Here is a 24611-nt window from a genome sequence, read left to right as displayed (position 1 = left end):
GTAATAATCTTGCTCGTTTGAGGAGAGTCCAGAAAGTTCAGTTGGAGAAACACTTCATCATAGAGCTGATCATTTTTCCTTCTGAAGACACATAGTTGTGTAAGCCATCTCTGGGAACTATATTTTCTTTTTGTTTGTCGAGCACTCAGAGGCCCGTGTTTGTCCCAGGGTTATGTTGCAATTGCTGATTTACAAAACACACATTCTTTTAAGATTTCTTAAAAGGTTTATCCCCTTCTTTGTCTTTACAAAGTGTGACTCTACTAAACAGATGTTTAATACTGGTGTCAAGGTATGCCAAAGTTTCAAAAAGTTATATTTTCAAAACAACCACAATGTTGAGTCTTATATATTTTTTATAGATTCTTGTGATGAGATGCCAAAAAAAATTAAGGTTCTTTTTTTTATTATTAGCTTTATTGAGTTGATTAATGCAGTGCCACACCACCCTCACCTGTTGTCACATGGTGCGTCAGTTTACTACAAGAAGTTACAGTTTGTAAGCTACAAGCAGCAATATTGTGCATTTGTACACATATTGTGTGTACTGATATGACTGCAATAAGTTTTTTTTTTATTAGGAGTGGGGGAAAAAGCAGTAAAATTTCCTACATTATCATCTTACTTTTTGGCTGGTAATTTTACTCTGTTGCACTTGATAAAGCCAGAGAACATTCTGATTACTGCTTTCTTTTCTAAAAGACTTCAATCTATTTGCTTGGCACGATGGAAAATTTTATCAGGAGCTTGAACTTGATTTACTGGTAGCCACCCCTTGTCTAGTTGCTGTTCAGCATTTGTTTTTTTTTTTGCTTTTTATTTGTGAAGCTTCTGCTTCTGCCTTGGTGTCTAATTAACTAGTTATGTAACAGACTGATGTGAGGTTAGTATTCTTAGAATGGCTGGTTTCCCCCTTAATCCTTTAATTAATTCAAGGCAACTGTGGCAGCTTGTTAGCTGCTTCGATTGCATGTATTTGCTCTTCCTCTGCTTTTATGGAGCTCATCACTTTCAGATGCATGCAACTGCATGTTTGCATGCTCAGACAGAATTATTCCTACACTAACCCAACGAACATAAAACAAGATCACTCCTTTTGTCCAACTGGTGACTAAATTAAACATTTTCCTTTGACTTGGTGTTTGAAATTTCTCTACAAAGAAAAGCTCTTGAGGAGGGTGGTGAAATATTGATATCTCTTGTTAAGGAAAGTGAAAGAGATATCCTCATTCTTTGCACTTTTTCATGATCTTTATAGATCCCTTTCATGTAGATCTAGGGCTGACATTTGCACCACTTGTCCTTTATCACAAAGAAGTATAAACCTGTCTAAATAATAATAATAATAAAAAATACTCTTAAATAGTGATTTGTAATATTCCATTTCTGAGTGGAGGACTCCTGCTGAAGGTCCTGCTTTTATCTGGTTAATGATTTAAAACGGTTTATCTGGTTAATGGTTGATTTATTTATTTATTTTTTTAATCACAACCTCTTGTTCTGGAGATCTCAGTCTCTCTAGTTGTTCAGTGACTATTGTGTTGCTTCATAAAAATGACGTACTACGGCTGCAACAAAAAGAAGCGGCTCAGCTTGATATCCTTTTTTTTGCTTCTGTTAATTAATTAAGGTGCATATCAAAGGCTTTCAGGTCAATGCTTTCTCCAATTTGGCTATAAGAAAGAATGAGGATCTAATAAAAGATTTTTTTTTAATTCACAATTTGTATCCAGGTGTTTAACCATTGCACATCAGAGCTTCTTAAAGCTTCCTGGAACATTCTGCATTAAAGGAGCATCATCAAATATATTACTGGCATAAAGAGCCTGAATGCCTGGTTCTTGTACAACTGGCAGGTTTTCCAGTCCAGGCTGTTCTTTTTATAATTGATATTTCATATTATAATATTGCAATAAAAATAAAGTGTCTATATACTGTTCAGTTTTTCATGAACACATTTCCTTAAGAAGTTGAGATTATTGAATCTACCTTGAGTGGATATGAACACGTGCGTGGTTGCTAGGAAACATCTTGTGGAAGACGGCTAAAATACCTCTTTAAAATTTATACCATAAGTGAACTGACCTTATGTTTAGTATTGCTAGTGAATGATGATTTTATTTTTATTAATTTAACGTTTTATTTTATCAGGAAAATCCCATAGAAATTTAAAGTGTCTTTTTGCAAGAGAACCCTGAGAAAATGTTTTGATCTGCTGTAATTTGAAGCTCTGCCAATCTCTTATAGAAAATGTTGTTCATGTTTCCTGGCACGTGTGAGCTGTAGTGTGTGTGATATATAGAGCAGCTGTGTGTCTCTCTGAGACACAGTAAAGTTTACTGTAGAATGAGAAAGAACCAGTAAATGTTTAATTTCCTCTGTTTATCCAAACAAGAATATTCTTAGTCATCTGTTATGCTTGTGTTGGGTTTAAGCATCTGGCTGTCGTCCTCTGGACCCAAACTTTACCAAGATGCTTTTTAGCTTTGTGAGAGCTGCAACTAATTGTTGCAACTTCACTGGATCACATCTAAGGTTTTTTTTTGTTTTATTTGTTTTTTCTCAAAGTCCCCAGTTTCTAGCTATTCGCATGTTAATGGATTTCTGGTTTATTTTGATACTAAGTTAATATTTAATACTATTTAATACTAAGTTAACTGGAAATAATTGCTTCTTTTTCATACTTGCTTTATGGATGTTAATGTAAATATTTAATACTTATTTAATACTAAGTTAACTGGAAATAATTGCTTCTTTTTCATACTTGCTTTATGGATGTTAATGTAAATTTGATTCTACCCCAAGTCCCGGCTGCTTTAAGGACCAAATGACTTTGGTTTGTTTTTATGTTTTATGAATGTATGCATTTAACATCGTACATCTGTAGCAAGCCAAGGGGATGCATTGATTAGAAAGCCACATCAAAAGGGAGGTGAAAACTTGACTGATTTAAAAGAGCTTTGTGGGAGCTGGATAATGCCTCGGAGGAGGAGATGATTCAAAGCTTTTCTGAACGGATCGGGGCAGAGATGTGTTTTGCATGTCGAGCATATGTGTTTGTGGTTATTGCTCAGAAACACACTGGTTTAGAGAAGACTCTGATAGATGAGGCTGGAGCAACCACAGCGCTGCACTGGCATTGTGATGCGCGGATGTAATCGTCCTCTGACACGCAAAAGGGATACTGTTGAATAAAGTGACTGTAATGTGTGAAGGGAATGGAGCGTATATTTTGCAGCTGAAATGGGTCATCTGTTTTGCACATGGCACCTAGCAAGGCTGCTGCTGTGGAGAAATAAAACAGAAGAGTTACTCATTTTAGAATATGTGTAAATGCTTGAAAGTGATTTAATGAAGTGAGATTTCTTTCTTTGGTTCTTTTTAAAACACTGGTTTTCAGTATACAAATGCAGAATTTCAGAAGAGAAACGCAGAGGAGGAGATGACTGAAATAACATGCTGGGGATTTTCAGCCAGTGATAAATATTTGGTATCCTCCCACTACAAAAATCCATGTTTAGTTCAGGGTTGATCCAAGAAGTTCTACCTCCTTAACAGGGTCTTTGTTCGGGGGTAGATTACTACTCGCTTTTGTCTGATTCGGTCCTGATTCCTGCAGTAGAAACGCAAAGGAGAGAAAACTACCATAGTTCCTGAAAAGGCTGCTGCAATGACGACATACCCCAGAAGGGGTTTTTTACAAAGTATTGACTTGGATGTGTTAACATACCTTTCAAACTAGTATTTACAATATAACTTTGAAAACGTTTTATTTTCCTTCCATTTCACAACTATGTACTGTTTTGTGTCAGTCTGTCACATAAAACCTCAAAACACTGTGGAAAGACAGACTCATTGTCTTATGCATTACCCTTTATTGGGCCAAACTGAAGCACTTGTATATTTTGTTGTGCATGTTAGGTTTCCACATTCTATTTAAAAAGACAGAATTCTGGTGAACTTAATCACTCTACAAGCATGGCTATTTCAAGCCCTTAATTGCATGTGTGGCTGCGGTGGATCAGAAAAGCTTTTTCAGTTTGGCACACGTTTGCAGACAACAAGTCTCCGTCCAAGGCTTCAAGCCCAGCGCGGGTCCAGCCTCTACATGCGTAGATTACAGAGGAGACTCGGGTAGTAGATGGGCCGAAGCAAACCAGAACCTTCAACCAAACTTCCCCGTTGTTGGCCCGTTTTTTTAATTAGCTTAGGAGGTCCAGTAATCAGAATCTTGTTGGACCTGGACGTATACTTCGGGCTACCTCTAAATATGCTCTGTATTTAGATAGCAGATAATTTCTGCTCACCAAAAAACCCTCAGTCCATTTTCCAGTTTGGATTAAGGCCGAAGTATGCACTGTGTGGTGTTATTAAATAGCGTAGGAGAGCGGCAATTTAGGTTATGCATGTAATTGCATGAGTGGATGTTTGTGTGTTTACAAGGGAGCGCTTTGCCAGACTGACCGCAGTGTGTAACCAAGTCCAGGGTTTAATGGACTGTGCCTGAGTGGGGTAGATATAAGCTCTGTCTTGAGGTCACATTCGCTGTCTTGCAGAGATACCACTGCTAAAAGCCTCCCATCACTCAACCATGACCATCTTTACTGAATGAAAAGAATCTAATCCTACAGACGTGCACATCACTGAGCTTAGCTTTGGCTTGTTTCATTGTGCAAACTTTTAAATCCTACATCCACTCCTAAAATCCTCAGATAATTCAGATAATAATGGATGGATTTTTCTACAAGCCATGGCTCACTAAAGTCTATTAATTCTGTGGGAAGCATATGACATAAATATTGTCTTTGCTCGGGTACATATTTGATTTTTTTTTTTTTCTTTTTTGCATTTCATGCACAAACCTCTGTCTGTCCTGCTCCAACAGTGTAGTCAGGCCATTGTTCTCTCAGATGAAATCTGTGTAGTTCCTCTTCTTCTCCAGTCGGGCCTCATAGTGATCTGCAAAGCTTCTCAAGCTTTTTCACCATTAGTTTTCATGAACCCCACTACTTGCCATATTGATTGGGCTAAGCCTCCACCAGCACAAACTCAACTCACCTTTAGATGAAAAAAAAAACAGTCAAACAGCAACATTTGTGATAAGACTATAGAGTATCTTCCCTCAATAGTACAAGATTTAATGAATTCAGTTGCTGCTGAGGTCATGATTGGTGAAATCAGGCAAATCAAATCAGCTTTGAAGGCAGATTCTCCTGGTCATTCCCACCAAAACCAAACATTTTCTATGTATTGGTGCATTGCATGTCTTCTCAAGGATAGTATTTATAAAGTTGTCCAGGTGTATTTAGCGGCTACTTACTATTTATCAGAGCTTTATCTTCTCAAATTATTTATTTTTAAGAGATCTTGTTGGGGGGGAAAAAGTAATATATTTTGATGAGATCAATGTTTGTGCAGAAAGGAAAAAAATAGTGATCTGTAATCTGTCTTGTGTAGAAGATTTTTTTTTTTGTTGCATTTTATTTTCAAATCTGCTGGATAATGATGTATTTGTAGATTTTCAGTATGATTGCATAATATCAGGAAATGAGTGAATAGGATATTATTCAATACCAAACACTCCTTTAAGATTATGATATTGGAAAAATGGACGTCACAATGACTGGCGATTCGGTATATAAGGTGGCTTAATTTTGAGCGATATGTGAGGCAAGTTATTTATTACTAAGATACTTTCACTTTTATATTTTGCATGATTCTTTAAAGAGAAAACAAAATTGGCTAATATAGTTATCAGAAGGTCAGAGCTTTAAAAAGTTGCTAATCTGAAATTGGCCATGATAATATAAGAATAACAATGTAACACTTACTGTGTACTTTCAACTGTTTAATGTACATGCAACATTTTCTCAATTTGTTTTAAAGAAATAACAAAATTCAAGTAGTCTAGCTGTACATATCTATCTATAGTGATGAGAGATCAACTGGGTGAAATACCTGTAGAGCAAACTAACAAATGTGTGCAGTAATGCAACTTCACTATATGCTCTTTTGTCAGTCTGTAATATATTCATCTCATTAGATTTGATTATTCACTCCATATGGTGCCTTGTTTCACACGACTGGCTGCGGGTACCTCAGCAATTGATTTTATTGTGAACATCCTGTAAGTGGTCCTGCTGGGCCAGGAGGGAGTCTCTCTGCAGGGGGCAGAGCACCATCCCCTTTCTGCTGAGTCCATAGTGGGGCCCCAAGGAAAACCTAATCTGTCTTCTCTGATTTCAAAACAGCGGTTACCTCATCTCTGGCTTGGTGTGAGGAGAACAACAGATTTCATTACATTATTACATTACTTTGAGATGGCAGCAGTTACAGAATGTTTTTTTTCCCCCCAGAATATATAACATGAACTGAAAAATGAGTGAACCATCCTACTTGAATCTGTCTTTTTAGAGTACTTTGAAAGAAAACAAGACTTGTTTTTTCTTGAGTAGCTATCCTCACACTTCTCGCTGTTGCCTTGCATGCTTCGATTTTTTAAAATGTATTTAGGAACCTGCATGGAGAGGTAGCAGGTCACTGAAATGTAATATTTTTAGAATACACTTCATTGAAATGAACATTTTTGCTGCTGTTACCAAATTAGAAGAACTGGAAAATAAGGAACTACTGACGGTGTCATTTGGCAACAAGAAGATTGTGTCCCAGTGACCAGTGAGGTTGAACAAAGCCAAGCATTAAGTGGTTATTGTGTGACTTCTACGAGTTATGGACTAACTAGTGGTCAGACAGCCTCTTGTCATAACAGTTAGTGTTACTGAAATGAATAGGCCTGTCTGTGCCTGGCATTCATTTGAGCGAGGCTCATTTACTCTCTGCGCCTTTGCAGCAACAACTATTAGTCTGAAAGAAATGAAATATTTGATTCCAGATTTGCGGGATGCTGGGTGTGCGTGCGTGCGTGTGTGTTTGCGCGAGACATGTGTGTAATTGAAGCAAATTTCATCAGATAAACAGATGTCTAGCAGCCAACTTTCTGAGTTCATCCAAGAAGGCATCCAGATTCATATTAGCAAAGGATGAGGTCATTTTTTTTCTCTCTTCAGTTTTACTGCATTTGTTTAAGCTCCTGGCCAAGAGTGCCTGCTGTTTCTTAGCTGTTCATCAATGTTTTATAACATGTTTTATTTTGTGGTCTGTTACATGTTTTAGCTGCATGTTAAATTTTCAGAATGAAACAAAAATATGGTTTATACTTTTGAGTTCTCTTCACATATGTAACCTATACTTGCATTTACCTAGCCTAAGGAGCAACCCTGAGTTTCTTTAATCAAGGTGAGAACAGACATGTCAAGTAGAAACTCTGCAAACCAAAAGCAAGATTTGTGCCACTAGCTCCTTCATCAGATATACTCAAAGGAGGGTGTCTGTAAAAGTGAAACATGTACAGCCTTGAGAGGATCGGGATGTAAAGGCCATTCAAAAGCTTGGATAAGATTTTGAAGGTGTGGACAGCAGCTGGAGTCAGAGCTTCAAGAGCCACCACAGACAACAAAATATGTCATTAGTATCTCACCTGGGCTAAAGAGGAGGACTGAACTGTTGCTCCTCTCTTAGATGAAAGTAAGTTTTGTATAATTTTAGGATTCAAGATTCCAGGAGGAAGGGTGGGGGTCACAGAATCCTCATTGTTTTAGGTCCAGTGTGAAGTTTCCAGTCAGTGATGACTAGGGATGCCCTGTCATTTACTGCTGTTGTCTCAGTGGGGATTAACAAGCTGAAAGTCAGCGCAGCTGTCGACCAGGAAATTTGAGCACTTTATGCTTTCCTTTGTTGACGAGCTTTATGGAGATGCTAATTTTATTTTTCAGTAGGACTTTGCTTCTCCCCACTTATCGTTGTAGATTGGTCAGCAAACCAACTGGACCTAAAGCACATATATGATCCATAAAGTATTGTAAAGAGGAAGGGGAGATGCATCAGACTCAACAATGAGATTGAGCTGAAAGCCACCATCACTATCAAAGTAAGCTGCTTCCACTTTCTTCTTTAAGATTTAACCTGAACCTAAGACTGATCACCTCCATATCACTCTGCAGTTATTGTCCAGTTTTCAAAAAAGTTGAATTTAGGCTTTTCATTGGTTGCAAGCTAAAATTTATATTAATGACGGAAATGGTCAGAGACCAAGGTTCTTGACAGGTAAAGGTCATCTCGCCCTCTCTAGCTTGGAGGGAAGTTCTTCCCTTAAGTGAAGGAGCTCAAGTATCTCAGGGTTTTGTTCACAAGTGAGAATGGACTGGAAGATCGATAGACGGATTGGTGCAGAGCAGAGCCAAAATTTAAGGTTCTCAATTTACCGGTCAGTCTATGTTCCTACCCTCACCTACGGTCATGAAGTTTGGGTCATGAACAAGATCCCAGATACAAGCGGCCGAATTCAGCTTCTTCTCTCGGGTGGCTGAAAGTTCCCAGGAGGGAAGTTCTCATAAGGCAAGGAGCTCAGTCAACCAGGAGCCACTACTCTTTCACATTGAAAGGAATCAGCTGAGCTGACTCAGGCATTTTTTCTGGATGCTGCCTAGAAACCTGTTTTTTGGGTTGTTTCTGGCATGTCTATAAGGGAAAATGCCCAGTACCTACCCAATAATATGCCTCTCAGCAGACCCGGGAATGCCTCTGACTTCACCTGCGGACCTGGAGATAGTGACTGGGAAGAGGGAAGTCTAAGCGTCTCTGCTGAGACTGCGACCCGCTTCTGAATAAGCGGATGGTGGCAAGTGCATAAAGAAATGAAGTTAACAGAAACAAATACTTGAAATGCATTCTGAATTTTCACTTACTAAAACAACTTTACCTTAATGTTTTAATGTATTTTGATGCATCTATAGGTTTTTTTTTGTTTTGCTTTTTACATAGACAGGATCTGACAGACATTTTTTAGGTACGTTCTTCACCTTTGGGGACTTTGCAAATCAATGGGGAGACAGTTTGGTTTGTTAAAGGAGCTTACATCAATGTTACTCTGGTTGATAATGGAGATTGACAGAGTAGTTGCACAATTATCATGGCTTTTTAAGAATTTAAATTGATTTTATATGTGTTCATTTTGCTACCATCAGTTCTACAGGAATCCCTGATAATCGTTGGTCCATTTAGAATAGAATACCCTGACAATTGATTGAAATACAGGCATTTGTGTCGCATAACCTTCACTGTATGAGTGATATGAACATTAAATGACTCCATTATGTTTTAACGAAGTGAAAAATTATTCTATATTGATTCCATGTATTTAGACAAATGTAAGAGGAACCAACTTCTTGTTAGTTTGTTTTAAATAAACGCTGTCAAACATTTGAAACTTTATCCCTAAATAGTTTAAACTCAACATTAGTGAATTTCCGTCTTTAGGAGTGCTATGCTGGTTTTGCTTTAGCTACACTAAAACAAGAGCACTAAAATAAACACGTCTATAGTATGAGGTAATGTAATACCGTCTGGTAAGTTTATGTTTGACACTTGCATAGTCCTCTTTTGTAATAGCCCTGTTGGGATGCTTGTTTTGTGTGGCCTAAGCATTGTTGGTGGTCTTTCCTTTATTGCATTAACAAGTCTATAAATCAAATTGTAGCCATAATTGTGGAAAGAAACACTGCAAACATTTGGTTGAGAGTATTGTCATGAAACATGGTCCACATGGTTTTGCAATGATGTAAGTTGTTGTTCTGAGGGAGGCTTTTTTTTTTCTTTCTTTTTTTGTCGACCAGGACCCCATTAAAAGCACGCTTAAAATGAATAGCACTTTTTGTGCGACTATATTTAAACTTCGATGTTTATTCTAAGATTTACTGGTAGGGATACATGTGCATTACATCATCATAGGGTTACATTCAAGGATATAACTAAGCTTTATATGGAGACTTGTGACAAGAAACCTTTTCGTAGTTTCATATTTTCTCCAAAACACTTTCATTCATAATTTCTTTTAGAATATTAATACATGTTGGATGGTAAAAGACCACAATGATGGCCTATTTTCAGTGTTAATGAATTGTGCACAAGAAATGTGTGCATAAAGAAGAACAATCTTTCAAATTATACCATGCAGTCCTTCGTGTTCCAGTTCATGTTTTGCTTAAACCTAAGAAATGTGCATTTTTGATCACACCAGAAATATAAGCCCTCCTTACATTGGCTACCCTGTGTTGTCAAGGGTTTTCCTCATGTAATTCTAGTAAAAGCTTAAAAGCTTTGGGTTATTTACACAGCCTTGTATCTCTGATTAGCACCTGCTGTGCAACCTCCTCTAGAGCTCCTATCACACTGTGCCAGCCAGCATTGGCTTTGCTCTAACACGTGGAAGCTGGTGTTCCAATCTAACGTTGGGGATTAAACTGCACAGATCAATCTTTCGCAAAGAGAAGGCAATGGATTTTTTTTTTTTACTTAAACAGGGAGGAATTAGAGAATAATTGTATAAATCAGATGCACACTTCAACTTTTATTGCAATGGAAATCAGTATATCAAATAATGGTGTCTGACCATCATACACTAAAATAACTAGCATTAACTGTACAAATATATGTATGATCAATACTAGCTATGCACCAAAAGGAATATTTGAGCTGATATCAATTGCTTTTACTATCCTTTGCAGAAACACCATTAAGTGTTTGTATTGACTGGTAATTGGTTTCTTCACTAGGGAGGAATTGTAGCTCACACTTTGCAGAATTGTTTCACACGTGGGAGGTATTTAAACTTTGGATGGCCATGATTAAGAAAATGCCACAGCATCTCGGTTGGATTTAAGTGCAGAGTTTGACTAGGCCACTCCAAATCCTTTGTTTCATTTTTTATGTGAAGTAATGACTTCAAAATCTTGAGTAGAAATTATCCTTCCATTAATTTTGATTGTCTTAAAACAGCAAATCACTGGACCATCACACTGACCACCATATTGCAGATATAATGTTGTTTTTCTGAACTGCTTTAACTTTTACTTCAAATGTGACAGGACACCCATTTCCTAAAAGGCCTCAATAGCCCATGGAATATTTTCCCAAAAGCCTTGGATCGTCAAGAGGTTTTTTAGCAAATCTGAGACAAACCTTTGGTAATTAAATCTGCTTTCTGATTTTTGAACACTTTGGCTAAACTACAAATGATTTCAGAACCGAGGCCTAAATTATTACTGCACTTCTCTGAGAGCAGAACAGTTGAAAGATTGTGCCTACGCTTATTGTCACATGTTTATATTGCAGAAACAATATAGGTACCATTACTTGCCCGTGTTGTTCTGTGTAAACAAAATAATTAGCTTCTCCAGTGTCATTACTGCTTCAGGTTATGTATGAGCTCAACAGCTTTAAAAACAGAATCAGAGACTATTTGTCGAAAACAGACACAATCAGTTGCTTCCTGAAATGACTTGATTGATCCTTTTTATGTCCTGTCGGCACCATTGGCCATCCATTAAAACTAATCAGCCCTATTGATGGCCTATAAAAGATTACTGGGTTTCCCATTTTGCTGTATGTGATTTCTCTCTATAGCCATAGACTTTAATTGATCTATGGGTATTTGAGCTGTAACCTCTTTGGACTGAGTGAGACTTTAGTCATATAAATGTCTTTCTGACTCTACCATTTGGAACCTCTGTGGTAAAGAAGACACTGAAAGTTAAGGGACTTATATTACCTTTAATTAGATTACTATCATTCTTGTGAGAACACATTTAGATTAGTGGTTGACCGATAGTTTTTTTTTTTTGTCAATACCCCACATAAAGTGAACGCTGGCTAATTTTTCTTAACTGGGTTTTTTTAGTTGTCAAAATTTTCCGCTTGCTTTCACATGAAATCTGCAGCTAAAGACTGAAATTAGCTAGTTGGTAAAACAGCATCTTAACTCTATTCATGGTAACATTTCAGGTAACTCATTATTGTTTTCACAACAAGCTACCAGAAGGCCCTTTTTTGTCAATAAAAGTATATTTACATGTAAATGTAATATTTATGCCTGTATTTTTGTATTCAACAATAATTTTAGGATACTTGGGGTTCGGTTTGATTTGGCGAGTAATTTTGAAAAGTTTCACTTTTACACTTTCAACGAAAAGGTCTCCCCTATTTTCTTCTTTCCTCTAAGAAAAAGGGTTAGGGTTAGGGTTAGGGTAGGGTTAGGGTAGGCTTGTTGGGGAATTCTCTGAGATAATTTGCAACTTAAACATTGAAGTTGCTAATGTCTCTTTATTGCCTGAACATTCTATGAAAATGACTTATATATGTCTATCATTCCTAATCGTTTATATAATATGCTAATCAGCTTTGGATTTGTCTTGGATGCTAGACAAATTTAATTCAAAGAAATTAGTTACAGGACCAGTGTGTTGAATTTAGCTACATGTAAAAGCACATTTGATGGTCTGAAGCACATGAATTCACTTTAACCTTTAATTTATATCTGAACTGCACGTCTTCATTACCCACATAAAATAAATGTGTAAGCTGCCGCTCATTAGTAAATCTATTTCTCTTGCAAGTGTGTCTGTGGTTAAATGAAACGTGTTTAAGGAGTCAACCTAATCGCCTTGCCTGCACCTTATTCTCATTTAAACATCGGTCTAACTTCTCTGCCCACAGGCTCACTGCAAAGTGCTTCGCAGCTCAGTGAACACAGAATATTGAAGTCACATGGTTTATATTGCCTATTCAAGCAGCTGGCTCGTACCTTTGGAAGGGGCAAAATTCACTAGAAAAATGTCAAACATCTGCTTGACTTGATTGCATAAATTTAGGATTGGCTTATATTAATAACTTTAACTTAAGATAATCTGACATTTTCATGTCATTAGATGTCCATCCATCCATCCATTTTCTGTACACTCTTGTCCCTAGTGGGGTCGGTGCTGGTGCCCATCACCAGCGAGCGTTTCGGGCGAAGTCATTGGATGTCATCTCCATTATTTTAACTTCTTTCATAATAAAGATTAATATTATTGTAAGATGAATTGATTGAAATGACCAAACGGGAATTTAAAAAAGCCTTACCTACTGTTTTACTCCCTTTTTCTGTCTGTCAAGCAGGAAGTGGAAACTGTATCGTGGTACGAATCTCTCTTCACCTCAGTGGTCGCGTTCTGCTTCCAGTTATCCTCGCTTCTTTGATCTTTGATAGTTTCTCCAAAATCTGTTCACAGTGACAGTGAGCGAGTGGGAGGAATCATTTGGTTGGCCCACCAATAAAGGGTGTGGTCTTTAAGCAGAAGGGGAGCATGATGAGTGGATTATTGTATCAGGAAAACGTCTCTATAAAGAAACAATATACCATTATGTCAAAAATTAAGATGTCCCAATACAAATTTTGTTTTGTATTTATTACACTTAAGAAAATGTACGTTTTACTCATTAAACAAAAGATAAAAATGTGTTTCCTAACAGGAAAATGTTAGGACACCTAGTAACCAGCTTTCTCCTTTTTGTTTAAATAAATATCGCACAAAAAGGAAAAACTAATTCCTATATCTACAACTAAATACTGTATTGGTATTAGTTGTTACTGAAATTGTACCAAAGGGGTGAAAGGAAAAAAAAAACTTGAGAGGAAGGAAGAAATAAAAACCACAGTTGCAAAATAGATTAGGAAACGGTGCATCAAAAGAACAAGCTGGAAAATTTGCATCTGATGTTGGTTTGTAGAGTGCCTTTTTCCTCACGATGTTCTTGACCTCAAGCAAGATGCAGATCAGTGATATGCTCAATTTGCTGAGCCACATTGCACACATCCTGATCTAGCTGCATGCATCATCTTTCATATGTATTTAGACTTAAAAGAGCCTGACATCAAAAGCATATGTGACATATAGGACTTCAAAGATGGGTGATAAATATATCCTCTTCTCAGGTAGTTCAAATGCAACCCACTCACCAGCAGTGAGGACACTAACCCAGAGACAGTCAGGCTATTGTATGAATCAGAACAAATGTTGCATAAACCACAATGGACTTTATTTTCCTTTTTGAATTCACAGGAACCTTGTATTTCACTTCCTTAAAGTCTGATTATGATACCTCAACCCTGCATGCCCAGGCCCCTTCCCCCAAGGTTTTCCACACAGGTTATGGTACATGTGGGGGCTTCCCATAGATATTTGTGCTTAAAAAAGGGTTTTCAAGAGCGTCAGCTACAGTTGAATCACTCTTCCTAACCCTCCTAGAAAAGTTAACTGTAGACTGTTGGAAAAGAGTCCCGAGCGCAAATATTAAACTTCACATTCCGAAGTAACAGTATGGTGATTATCGTAGCCATCAAACAGGAGGTCAGATCTTTACCCTTCCTGAGGTACTGATTTGGGCCATAAGAGTTTGGTTGTTCAGTACATGTCTGTTGTGGATCTGGAGAAAGCTTATGGCCGATCCTCAAGGTATTTTGATTGTTGGATTATTCAGGGGTACAAAGTTGCGGAGGCACTTTAAGGTCCATCTTGTCCTATTATAAGCAAAGCAAGAGCTTTGTCCACATTTTTGGCACAAGTTGAGCTTGTCCTCAAAACAGGTTGGTGTCCATCAGAGCTTTCACTAATCCTGTTTATAATGTTCATGAACAGAATTTGAAAGTTTAGGCTATGTTCACCCAGTAGCTCTTGATTCTGAAATCCACATTTTCTGCTAAAATTGGATTTCTTTTGCATGGTCGTTCAAACCTCAATGAAACTTCTGTGTGAACGGTTTAAGTCCCCAAATTTAACTGCATGAGCAGAAGTAGAACATTGATGTCATACTGTCTACAGAAGTAATAATGGATGGAGTCGTTTATGGATTGATTTTAAAGTTTATTCAGCAATGGGAACTGACAAGGTTGTCACTAGATCATAGCAACACAAAGGAAGCTAATTAAAAGAAAACACAACTAATAGAAAGGGCCTTTAGTGGAGCTTTGAGTGCAACTTCTGTAGAGAATTCTGTTAGGATATGTAGTCAGAGCCAGGAGTGGTGGGATTGTGATGCAAAACACTTCACTGACACATGCTTCTTTCGTAATTTCGTAATATAATTTTCAACCATCGTTTGAGTCTTGATTTACCTTATCTGGCTTCTTCTGGTGCAGAATTATGAATCATGGCCGATCACGCTGTAGAGACTTTGACAACAATCGGATGCATATCCAATTTAGTACCATGGGGTGAAAATATCTAAATTGGAATATTCAGACTGTGGGTGGTGAAAACATCGGATATAGGTCGCATTTACGCAACAACAAACAAAGAATTGGATTTGGTTCGTATTTGCCTGCTGTCTGAACGTAGCCGTTGTCGGTTCTCCTATTTGCTTTTTGCAGAAGATGTGGTTCTGTAAGCCGTCAGTTCACAGCCAAGTGTTAGTCAGGATGAGAGTCACTTCCTCTTAGTCACTGGTCTGTCTACATTCAAGCTTTGACCTTTTGTCATATGACGTGGATGATGATGGAAACAGTGAGACCCCAGATGGAAGTTGCTGGTATTTGCTTCCTGTAAAGAGCACTGCTTTCTGCATCAGAACAAGTCAGCTGAGGTGGTTCAGGCATCCGATAATAATCTCTTCTTGAAGCCTCTCTTGCAAGATTTTTGTAGGCACAAGTCACTGAAAGGAGACTACAAATCCCTTCTGGCCTGGGAATGCCTTTTAATCCCCCAGGATGAGGGAACAGGGGGATATCTGCGATTCCCTCAGCAAATTGCTAAAAGAAAAAAAACATGACTGGATGAATGTACAGTGAGAAATTTTATACTGATAATGGTCAGCAACTATAGAAATGTACATTGTTCCAGTGATTGTTTTCCAAAAGAGACTATAAAACTAATTTGATTTGCATGAAAATGGCAAAAGGTTCAAAATAAAATTTTACTGTCAACATCATTTGGATCATGTTTTTTAAAAAGTCCTAATTTTTAAATAGTGATAATTAGAGGTGTGCCGATCGATTGGTCACCGATCATAATCGGGCCGATTTTCGTGAAAAAGTGCATGATCTGTGATCGGCGATCATTGGCTCTTGTTGCCGATACCGATCACCTGCATCTCATTTCGCATCCTGCCTGTGCAGCTGGTCTCCTCTTTCCTTCACACTGCGCAAACACGCAGCAACAAATCCTAAGCGATGTGGAACTATAACGCACTGAGTGAATGGGGACGTTTGCGTGTTGCGGCGGAAAATTGAAGCACGTCAAAATGCATCAACACAACGAAGTTAATACGATATTAAAACAATGCCATACTTGACGGAGTTTGGCTACATCGAGGCTCACTGCAGTAAAAAAGACATGGAGCGATCAGATAGCAGGTAAAGCAGCGCACAGCTACAAACACTCACCCGGATTATTAGCATGACGGTCAGAAAGCTAAACAAATAACCCGCAAAATTATTTAAGTCTTCGAGCTGCGATGTAAGACGCTGGTTCTGCTCTCGCTGTTGAACTGTTGCTACACGCTACAGGTAGTAATATTTCACAGACGGAGCGCCGCTTCTGCTCCACCTGGTAGTGACTCTCACACCGAACCTTTGCTTAAAGCTGCAGCAACTAACCTAAAAAAATTATTTTACATGCGTATTAAAACTTTCGCTGTCCTAACATGAGACAGATAATCTCTAAAAAAATAATCGATCTCCTCCCTGTTCTGCATAATTACTCCGCTCAGTCAGAAACAGCCAATTAGAACTAGCAGTAATCAGCTAGCCGCCATTCTATCAGGAAGTTTTCATTCAATAACTCAGGATTGTTTATTGTAATGGAACCTGCATTTGCCTTTGAATGCTAAGTTTTATACTTGAATTTTTTTGGCAATGTTGAGAGGTTTTATTTTGGCTCTTTGCATTATTTAGTCTCTTCAGAGCCTTCATATGTTATTAGTCTGTTAAAGATAGTATTATTGATAGCAGTACCATTTGCACAATGCCTGTTTTGTTTAGTTTTCTTCTTGGAAAAAGTTATTAAAAACAAGTTTTTGTATAAATTAAGGTGAATTCCTTTTTCCACATAATGGAAAAATGAACCATGTGTTTGATAAAAAAAAATAAAAATAATTATGTGATCGGTATCGGTGATCGGCCCTCATGGGTGATCGGTATCGGTATCGGCAGGAAAAAACCTGATCGGCACATCTCTAGTGATAATCGTATTGAAACTTCATGATGTTTTTTTTTTTTTACTTTTATTTAGATTGTGGGGGGAAACATAAGTAAAGGAACGACAAAGGTTTTTTTTCCCTTGATTTGAAAAACTACCAGTAAAACAAGCTGCCACCCAGAAAGGTCTCTTTAGTACAACCAGGAAAAAACTGAAGTAGATTTTTAAGGTTTTGTTTTTAAACACTGTTGACCAATTGTGCACTTACTCTAAAAGGTGTAAGCATGACCTCATAGCGTTGGACTAGAAGAATGCAGTGAGAATGGGTAGCAACAGGGAGGCTAAATATAACCAGATGCTTGGTTTGAGATTTGCTACACAGTTTTATATATAGACCTCAGGTAATATTTGATTATTTCCGACTTTATAGAGCATGGGAGAACATTAATAAATAACTAGAGTTCTCTGTGATCTGTTGTGTGGATGTTAGATAATTGTTTCAGGGCTAATGTTGCATTCTTTCAGTGTTGGTTTAACCCTTGAACAGAGAATAAACAAATTCATTAATTCATCCACCACATAATTTACTCATATTCCATCAACAGTTTTTCTCCCTCTGCTGACCCAGATATGGGTGCACACTATTTCTTGTGCGGGTTTTAATGAAAAACTTCTTCCAGCTTTTATTATACTCTTTTCTTTTTTTTATTTTTTTTACAGATGCAGTTGAGGCAGAGGAAGAGACAGAGCAGGAGAAAGAGCCAGCAGAAAAGGCAAAGACAAAACCAGAGAAAAGGAAAATGGTGACGGAGAAAAGCCCTAAAGCCAAGAAGACGAAAAATAACGATCAGGTTGTGCCCTTTGTGTGTCAATACCACCCATTCTGTTTTCTCACCATGAGAGCAAATGTGTAAAAATAAATGTACAAACTAAAAGGAAAAAAAATACAATTATTTGTGTGCAGCCAGAATATCAACCAGGGTATTTAATGATCTTTTTAAGATAACCAGCGTTTACCAGCGGCTTTTTTTTTTTTTCTTCTTCTTCTTTTACGAGGATGGTTCACGAATAAATAAATTGCAGACATGTTCTCTGCAGGCAGCTATGTCAGCATGACTGCTTTTGATTAAGTTTTTAATTGACACATTTTCTTATGAAAAATAAGAACTACATAGTGCAACCTGAATCAGATCTGCTCCAGTAAACACTGACAGTGCAGACCAGAAATCTTTAATGTTCATGTGAGTTTTATAATTTTGTGCTAATAAAATGTTCTGTGTCTTAGAAAAAAAAACATCAACATGCTCAGATATTAAATTAGTTGGATGTGGGGCGAGGGGGTTCTCAGTGATGATTTGTTTTGTATTTGTTTCAACTCAAAAATAATTAGGTCGCATAACAGCAGAGGAAAAAATGCAATGTCTGATTTTCAGACTTTTGGCGGTAAATAAGGACAGTTTTACATGTAAGACTGCCTAAAATTAAGAAAATCTGGGGTAATTCATTGGTGCAGTAATGATAATTATCAAAAGTTTCACTCCGGAAATGTACAACTGGAAGAGAAATGCCTTGAAACAATTACAGCTATAATTGTCTAATAAAGGCTTAATCCAAATGCACACCACGCTTTACAGATTTGTTCAAATTTAGCAAAAGATATAAAATTTTCTTGGCCCTTTGCAGCTAATAATGTTTGTGTTGCTTTAATCTTTAATCTTTGTGTTGCTCTGTAAAATCCCCCTAAAAACATTAGCTTGACAAAATACAGAAAAGTTAAATGAGATATATATATATATAATATTCTGGCTGCTGAATGAATCAACATACACTGCTCAAAATAATTAGAGGAACACTAAAATAACGCATCCTAGAGTCCAGTAAATAAAATATTTCAGTAGAAAATCTTTATTCATTGCAAAGAGGAACACGTTAAGAACAAAATAACAAACACAAACAATGTAAATCAAAAGTATCATCCCATGCAGGTCTGGATTTAGAATTGCTCAAAAGTGGGAAAAAATTCACATCACCGACTGATCCAGCTCCATTGGAACTTTCTCAAGACTAGTCAAAATGAGGCTCAGTAGCAGAGCCTCATTTTGAGCAGAGGTCGCGTTAACAGAATATTTTCCGTATTTGACTGGTTATTTTTTTAAACAACGGAAAAATGTGGAAGCCCGTCAGTCATTTGACAAGTTATAATTCACACCCTTCACTACTGCACACAGGCAGACATTATAGACTTTATGCAAAGATCTAATTGCAGAGGCAACTAAAATCAATCTGTAAAAACATCCTTTCTAAATATCATCTAAGGAACACACTTTCTGACCAGGAGCTGACAGCGTGTTGAAGAGTTATGCACCGTACCCTTTGGAGTGCGTCTGGTTGGGAAGTGCATTTGATACCTTTGGTTTAAATGACGCCTTTAACTCCAGTCTCCAGTACAGAACAGAGAAAACTAAAAGAATGCAGCGTTGAGCTAATCCATTTATAGTTTAAACAGAGGAGCCGGCAGTTTATCTTGAGAAAATAAATAAAGGTGCAGAAATTAATTGGACCGTAACTTGCGCAGTCCGCTGCACAACCAATGCGGACGCGGATCCGCCTCTGCGAAGAATTAAACTTAACTCACCCTGCGGTTTTAACAAATGGAGCTGAAGACGTTACCCTCCCGGCCCAGAAGGAGAGCGGCGCTCAGAAGCACAGCAGACGCAAGATCTGTATGTTTCGGGGAAGCGAAACCACTCAAAAAAATACTCGTAAAAGCGCACCCCCGGACCGTGCAGAGGGTAAAAAAAAAGTTCAATTGATCAGTTTGGATCAGACAGAGCCAACTGATGAACTAGCGGAGATTTCTCTGTAGATGCGACCAGGAGGAATTTGTGAGGCTGTGCGTTCAGAACCCAGCGGGTGAAGTGACCGTAATTTAAGTGGAGCCGTTTAATTTAATTTATTATAAGTTATTGGGGCCACAGTCAGTGGTTTTTGTCACGGAGAAAAAGTTAGATGCGTTCATCTGTTTTATGTGTGATGGGATCTGGATTCACGGTTCAACTAGGAGAATATCAACTAAACCGCATAAAAATGCAGCTACATAGCCGATGTTAATATGGTTATAATTTGACGGGTAAAAATAGTACATGACCGATTTTTTTATTTTATTTTATTTTTATGTTGTTGGTCAAAATGACGGGAGAACAAAAAAATCTAGCGAAACCTCTGCTCAGTAGTTGTGTATGTGTGTTTGATAATGTGGCCCCCACCCTCCTGAGGCAGCAGATGTTCTCCTGAGCGATCTCCTCTCAGACCTGGATTAAAGCATCAGCTCACTCCTGGACAGTCTGTGGTGCAACTTGGCGTTGGTGGAAGGAACGGGACATGATGTCCCAGATGCGCTCTTATTTTATTCAAGTCTGGGGAACATGCAGGCCAGTCCGTAGCATCAGTGCCTTCATCCTGCCGGAGCTCTTCAGCCACATAATGCATCACAGGAAACACCTACCTCTGCCATCCTCTGGGCACTGTGCTGACAGACACAACTCACATTGATGTGCCATTTTGGATGAGTTGCACAACCTACGCAACTTCAGTGGGTTGTAAAAAGTGACCAAAACATCAGCCTGAAAGGATGAGAACAGAGAAATGGTCTCAATAGGGGGTGGGCCATATGGACTTAAAGATTGATCATGATATTTTGTGGTACTATTGTAATTGGTTAACTGTATGACTGTGACTTCATGACCCAGCAATTGTAGCCCCACAAGCACAAATACTGTTCTTGTGTCTTCATAAATGACATTATCAATTTCATTAATGTCATATGTAATTGTTTAGTCTAACAGAATATTTTTATGTCTTGGTTTTACAGAAAGAGTGTACAACTCCTCAAAAGAAAGAAATTGAAGATCCCCAGTCAACTAAACCCCAAAAGAAGAGAAAAGTGAGTCTAGCGACACCTGCTGTTGTTGTGGAGAACTGCTTTTGCACACGCTCCTGCTCAGGGCAGTGAAGGTCTTTGTGTGGAAATATTAGCTGAATATGCTTCATTTTTCAGAGAAAAAAGAAAACTATCACAGACGTTTTGGCCACCTCTGAGCCAAAGCCGGGCTGTGCAGCTGACCTGCAGGACCTGATTACTCTGTACTACTCAGACAAGCGCTCCGTGATCGAACTGGAAGAGCTCAAACTGCAGAGTGAGTCGCAGCTATTTCCCTTTCACCTTTCATCTTCAGTCGATGTCTGCTGACCCACCGAGTCACTGAGGTCGCCTCGTGTCCTTCCACAGACTCCTGCTTTCTGTCCAGTAATGACTTGACACACACACTCTCCTCTTATCTGAAACAAGGTGAGCCAAGTTCTGATCTTTGATGATTTTTTTTTTCTTTTTGTTTGTCGTTAGATGTTTACAACCAGACTCATGTGTTTGACTTTGATTGCTTTTTTTTGTTTTCTTATTCTCAGTTTGTCCCAAGTGGGCAAAGATCCAAAAGCAGCATTCAGAAAAGAGTTCAGTGGTTATACTGATTGTCTGCAGCTCTGCGCTTCGAACTATAGAACTCATCAAGTAAGTAAACGTGAGGTTGGATGGTCAGCAACTACACTTACAGTGCCTTGAAAAAGTATTCATACCGAAACATTTTCTGTTCTCTGTCAAACCTGGCGGGCTTTAATAAAAAAGCTGCTTTTACGCTGAGGTTAATTTACACAAAGATTAACTTATATTTACACAAAGATTAACTTATATTTACAAATGAAGTGCATGTAGAAGCATTTGGTTGCCCAGGATTTTATTGTGAGGTGTAACGTTTACAGTAGCTGAATACATGTCTTATACTCTAAGGGCGTTTTTACACCAAGTAGACTCGATTCATTTGGGGACCAGAATTGCAATATTTATTACATTTTCAGCTGATGTCAAATTTTCAGGGTTTTTAGAGGGTGAACTAAAAAAACCTGTTCACCCTCTTGCCTGCGGTGGCGCTGCACCAAGAATGCCTGAAGGAACCAACATGAGAACCTCTGAAGAAGACATGAGCAACTTCTTCATAAAATGTAAACAAAAACAGAATGGTGAAAGATTTTAGTGGTTGTAGGATTTCTCTTTCGTCTTTGGTAAAAGACAATGAGCCATTTCTCCCACTAGCGCTAGACTCACATGTTTATTTTGGTTGTATTTACCCAGAATTCTCTGTGCTACTGTTCGCTAAAGCATCTTTTGGAGCAGTCTCCAGTCCGCTTGGCATTCACATATCCATTCAGTCCGAGCCAGAGTTCATTTTAGTCGAAATGAGACCTAGGTTTTCAGGCAGAGTCCAGAGTTTGCGTTTTTCGTCTGCATCAGAGTTCGATTGCACATTCACACCTCCCTAAACAAACTGGACTTTTTGGCAAGTGAACTAGAGTTGGATTGAAGCGGATTAAACAGGGCCGGTGTGAATGCACCATTAGGTTTGTTGTTATAAAGTGTCAGAGTTAAACGACTATGAATATTGTTGCAAGATGCTTTATGTTTGAATTCTAATCTCTGACTGTTTCGATTGCAGGCAGCTGACTGCTTTCAAGGGCGAAGCCAGAGCAGTGAAGCTTTTTGCTAAGCACATCAAGGTATTCATTTAGACATATTGGAAGAACGCAGGTTGTCAGTCATGAAGGGGACAGTTGGAATTATGTTTTCTCTGGGTAGATGGAGGAGCAGGTGAAGCTGCTGCAGAAAGGCATCACACACATCGGAGTGGGAACACCAGCCAGGATCAGCGCTCTGATCGACAACGGTTCGTGTGGACAAAACGGTTTGTTGAAAACCACCTCGGACATCCTGAAGCCGTTTCAGTCTCATCTTCTTTTTCTCCAGAGTGTCTGAGCCTGCAGGCTTTGAGGTACCTGGTTGTTGACTGGAACTGGAGGGACCAGAAGCTCAGGCGGATGGCGGACATTCCTGAGGTGAGCTACCGCCCCCTGCTGGATTAAAATGATAAGCAACAAGTTTTAACAGAGTTGATATTTAGATGGAATTTTAAATCAATATTGGGCCAAAAATGGGATTTTGATTATTGATAGCCTTTGAGTCAGGACTCTTTATCTTTTCAGAAAGCAGGAGAAGTAGCAGTAACAGTATTTCCAAACATTCTTTCAGGACGTTCTCCTGCTTCTGCCTAGAAAGAAGCCGCAGTCCTCCCCAGCAAGTTGATGTTTATTTATCAAAACATACATCGCTGACGTTTGTATCTGATTTTTAATGAACAAAAAAAATGAACGCATTGAACAAAGTGATGTTGGTTGACGTGTTTACAGACTGAACAAAGTGGGAGTTTTCAAATTGGATGCATTTAATGACCGAGAGAAATGTGAGAAAGCAGTTTGAGAAACATTTACCTTGAAATTTCAACATTTGTCACTCACTTTTGTGAAGATGAAGAGGTTTTTTGATAGCATTTCAGGTCTGCATCTCATTTAACGTTGAATGCTGTTTTTTTAGCTCAAATCTGAGTTTATTACTGTCCATGTTATATTCCAAAGAGAAGGACAATTTAATATATTTTGCACAGAAAGAACTTTAAAAAATTGGACTAAATGTATTAGTTCATTTTATACTTTGAAGTAGTTACAAATAATAAATAAATGGGAACAAAAAAATATATATTTTTACTGTAAATGTCTATATTTTGTCTCAGACTAGCTTTTTTCTCGTACCATGAAAATCTGATCCTGGCCAATTAAAACCTGATAATTGCAACATGTCATTTATTTTAGTATTTGTTTTGAGTGCTGTCCAGATTAGTGGTTGATGTTTGTTGTTTTTAGGTCAAACTGGACTTCTTGAAGCTGCTGGAGAACGGAGTCCTGGCTGCCTGTAAAGAAGACAAAGTCAAAATTGGACTATTTTAAGTGAACATCTGTGTGATCTTATTGTTTTAAATGATCACAGAGGAACCTCGCACTGTTTGTTTCCTACTGTGTTTATGTCCGCTTCTCCTTTATTTTATTTTTGTTCGACCAGAGTTTCTACAAAGTCTTGAGAAGTCTAGCAAAGTATAAAATATCATGTTGTTTTCTAGGTCTGGGTTAGTTTGGAAAAATGTTTGGGCGTCAAGATTTTATTGCTCATTTAATTTTCTAGACCTTAAGCTGGACCTGGAGTCTGGTGTAATTGCTAAATAAAACTTTGATAATGCTGTTTTCACATTTCTACAAATAGAAGTAAGAATGTCACAGAATCTGTAATTACTAAAATCAAGCAAATGGAAGACGCCTTCAGAGTGATGTTTCATGAAAACCTAACGTCTATAAAAACTGTTAAAGGTACCTTCCTTGTACTTGGACAATAATAGTACAAAAGCTTCCTAAAAATGCAGAAACTATAAAAGACTGACATTGTGGAGTGGAAAGGCTATAGGAGCCATTTGTGTAAAATGCATGTCAGAGTGTGATGTGTGGAATAAACTAGCTCAATATTACACCTCCATACTGTTGTCTGTTCTTAAAGGAAGTCCCTCTTGAAAATGTGAGGTCACTGTTTACATCAAACAGGAAATCATTTGT

At 38.0% G+C, this 24611-nt stretch overlaps 1 protein-coding gene across 1 annotated transcript in view; it reads left to right on the top strand.

Annotated features, from left to right (window-relative positions):
• The window catches only part of cmss1 (cms1 ribosomal small subunit homolog), a 33701-nt gene extending 9167 nt beyond the window's left edge, over positions 1-24534 (top strand). Inside the window, exons 2-10 of the mRNA XM_008434074.3 lie at positions 17790-17920; positions 20941-21012; positions 21127-21265; positions 21358-21417; positions 21534-21636; positions 22616-22676; positions 22756-22843; positions 22924-23012; positions 23874-24534. Coding sequence (XP_008432296.1) covers positions 17790-17920; positions 20941-21012; positions 21127-21265; positions 21358-21417; positions 21534-21636; positions 22616-22676; positions 22756-22843; positions 22924-23012; positions 23874-23957 — 827 coding nt within the window. The 3' untranslated portion in view covers positions 23958-24534. The remainder of the gene's footprint in view (positions 1-17789; positions 17921-20940; positions 21013-21126; positions 21266-21357; positions 21418-21533; positions 21637-22615; positions 22677-22755; positions 22844-22923; positions 23013-23873) is intronic.
• Positions 24535-24611: the final 77 nt, after the last annotated feature.

Source organism: Poecilia reticulata, chromosome 2, assembly GCF_904066995.2.
Source record: "Poecilia reticulata chromosome 2, P_reticulata-male-v2, whole genome shotgun sequence".
NCBI classification, from domain to species: Eukaryota; Metazoa; Chordata; class Actinopteri; order Cyprinodontiformes; family Poeciliidae; genus Poecilia; species Poecilia reticulata.
This window is presented reverse-complemented; position numbering and strand designations above follow the sequence as displayed.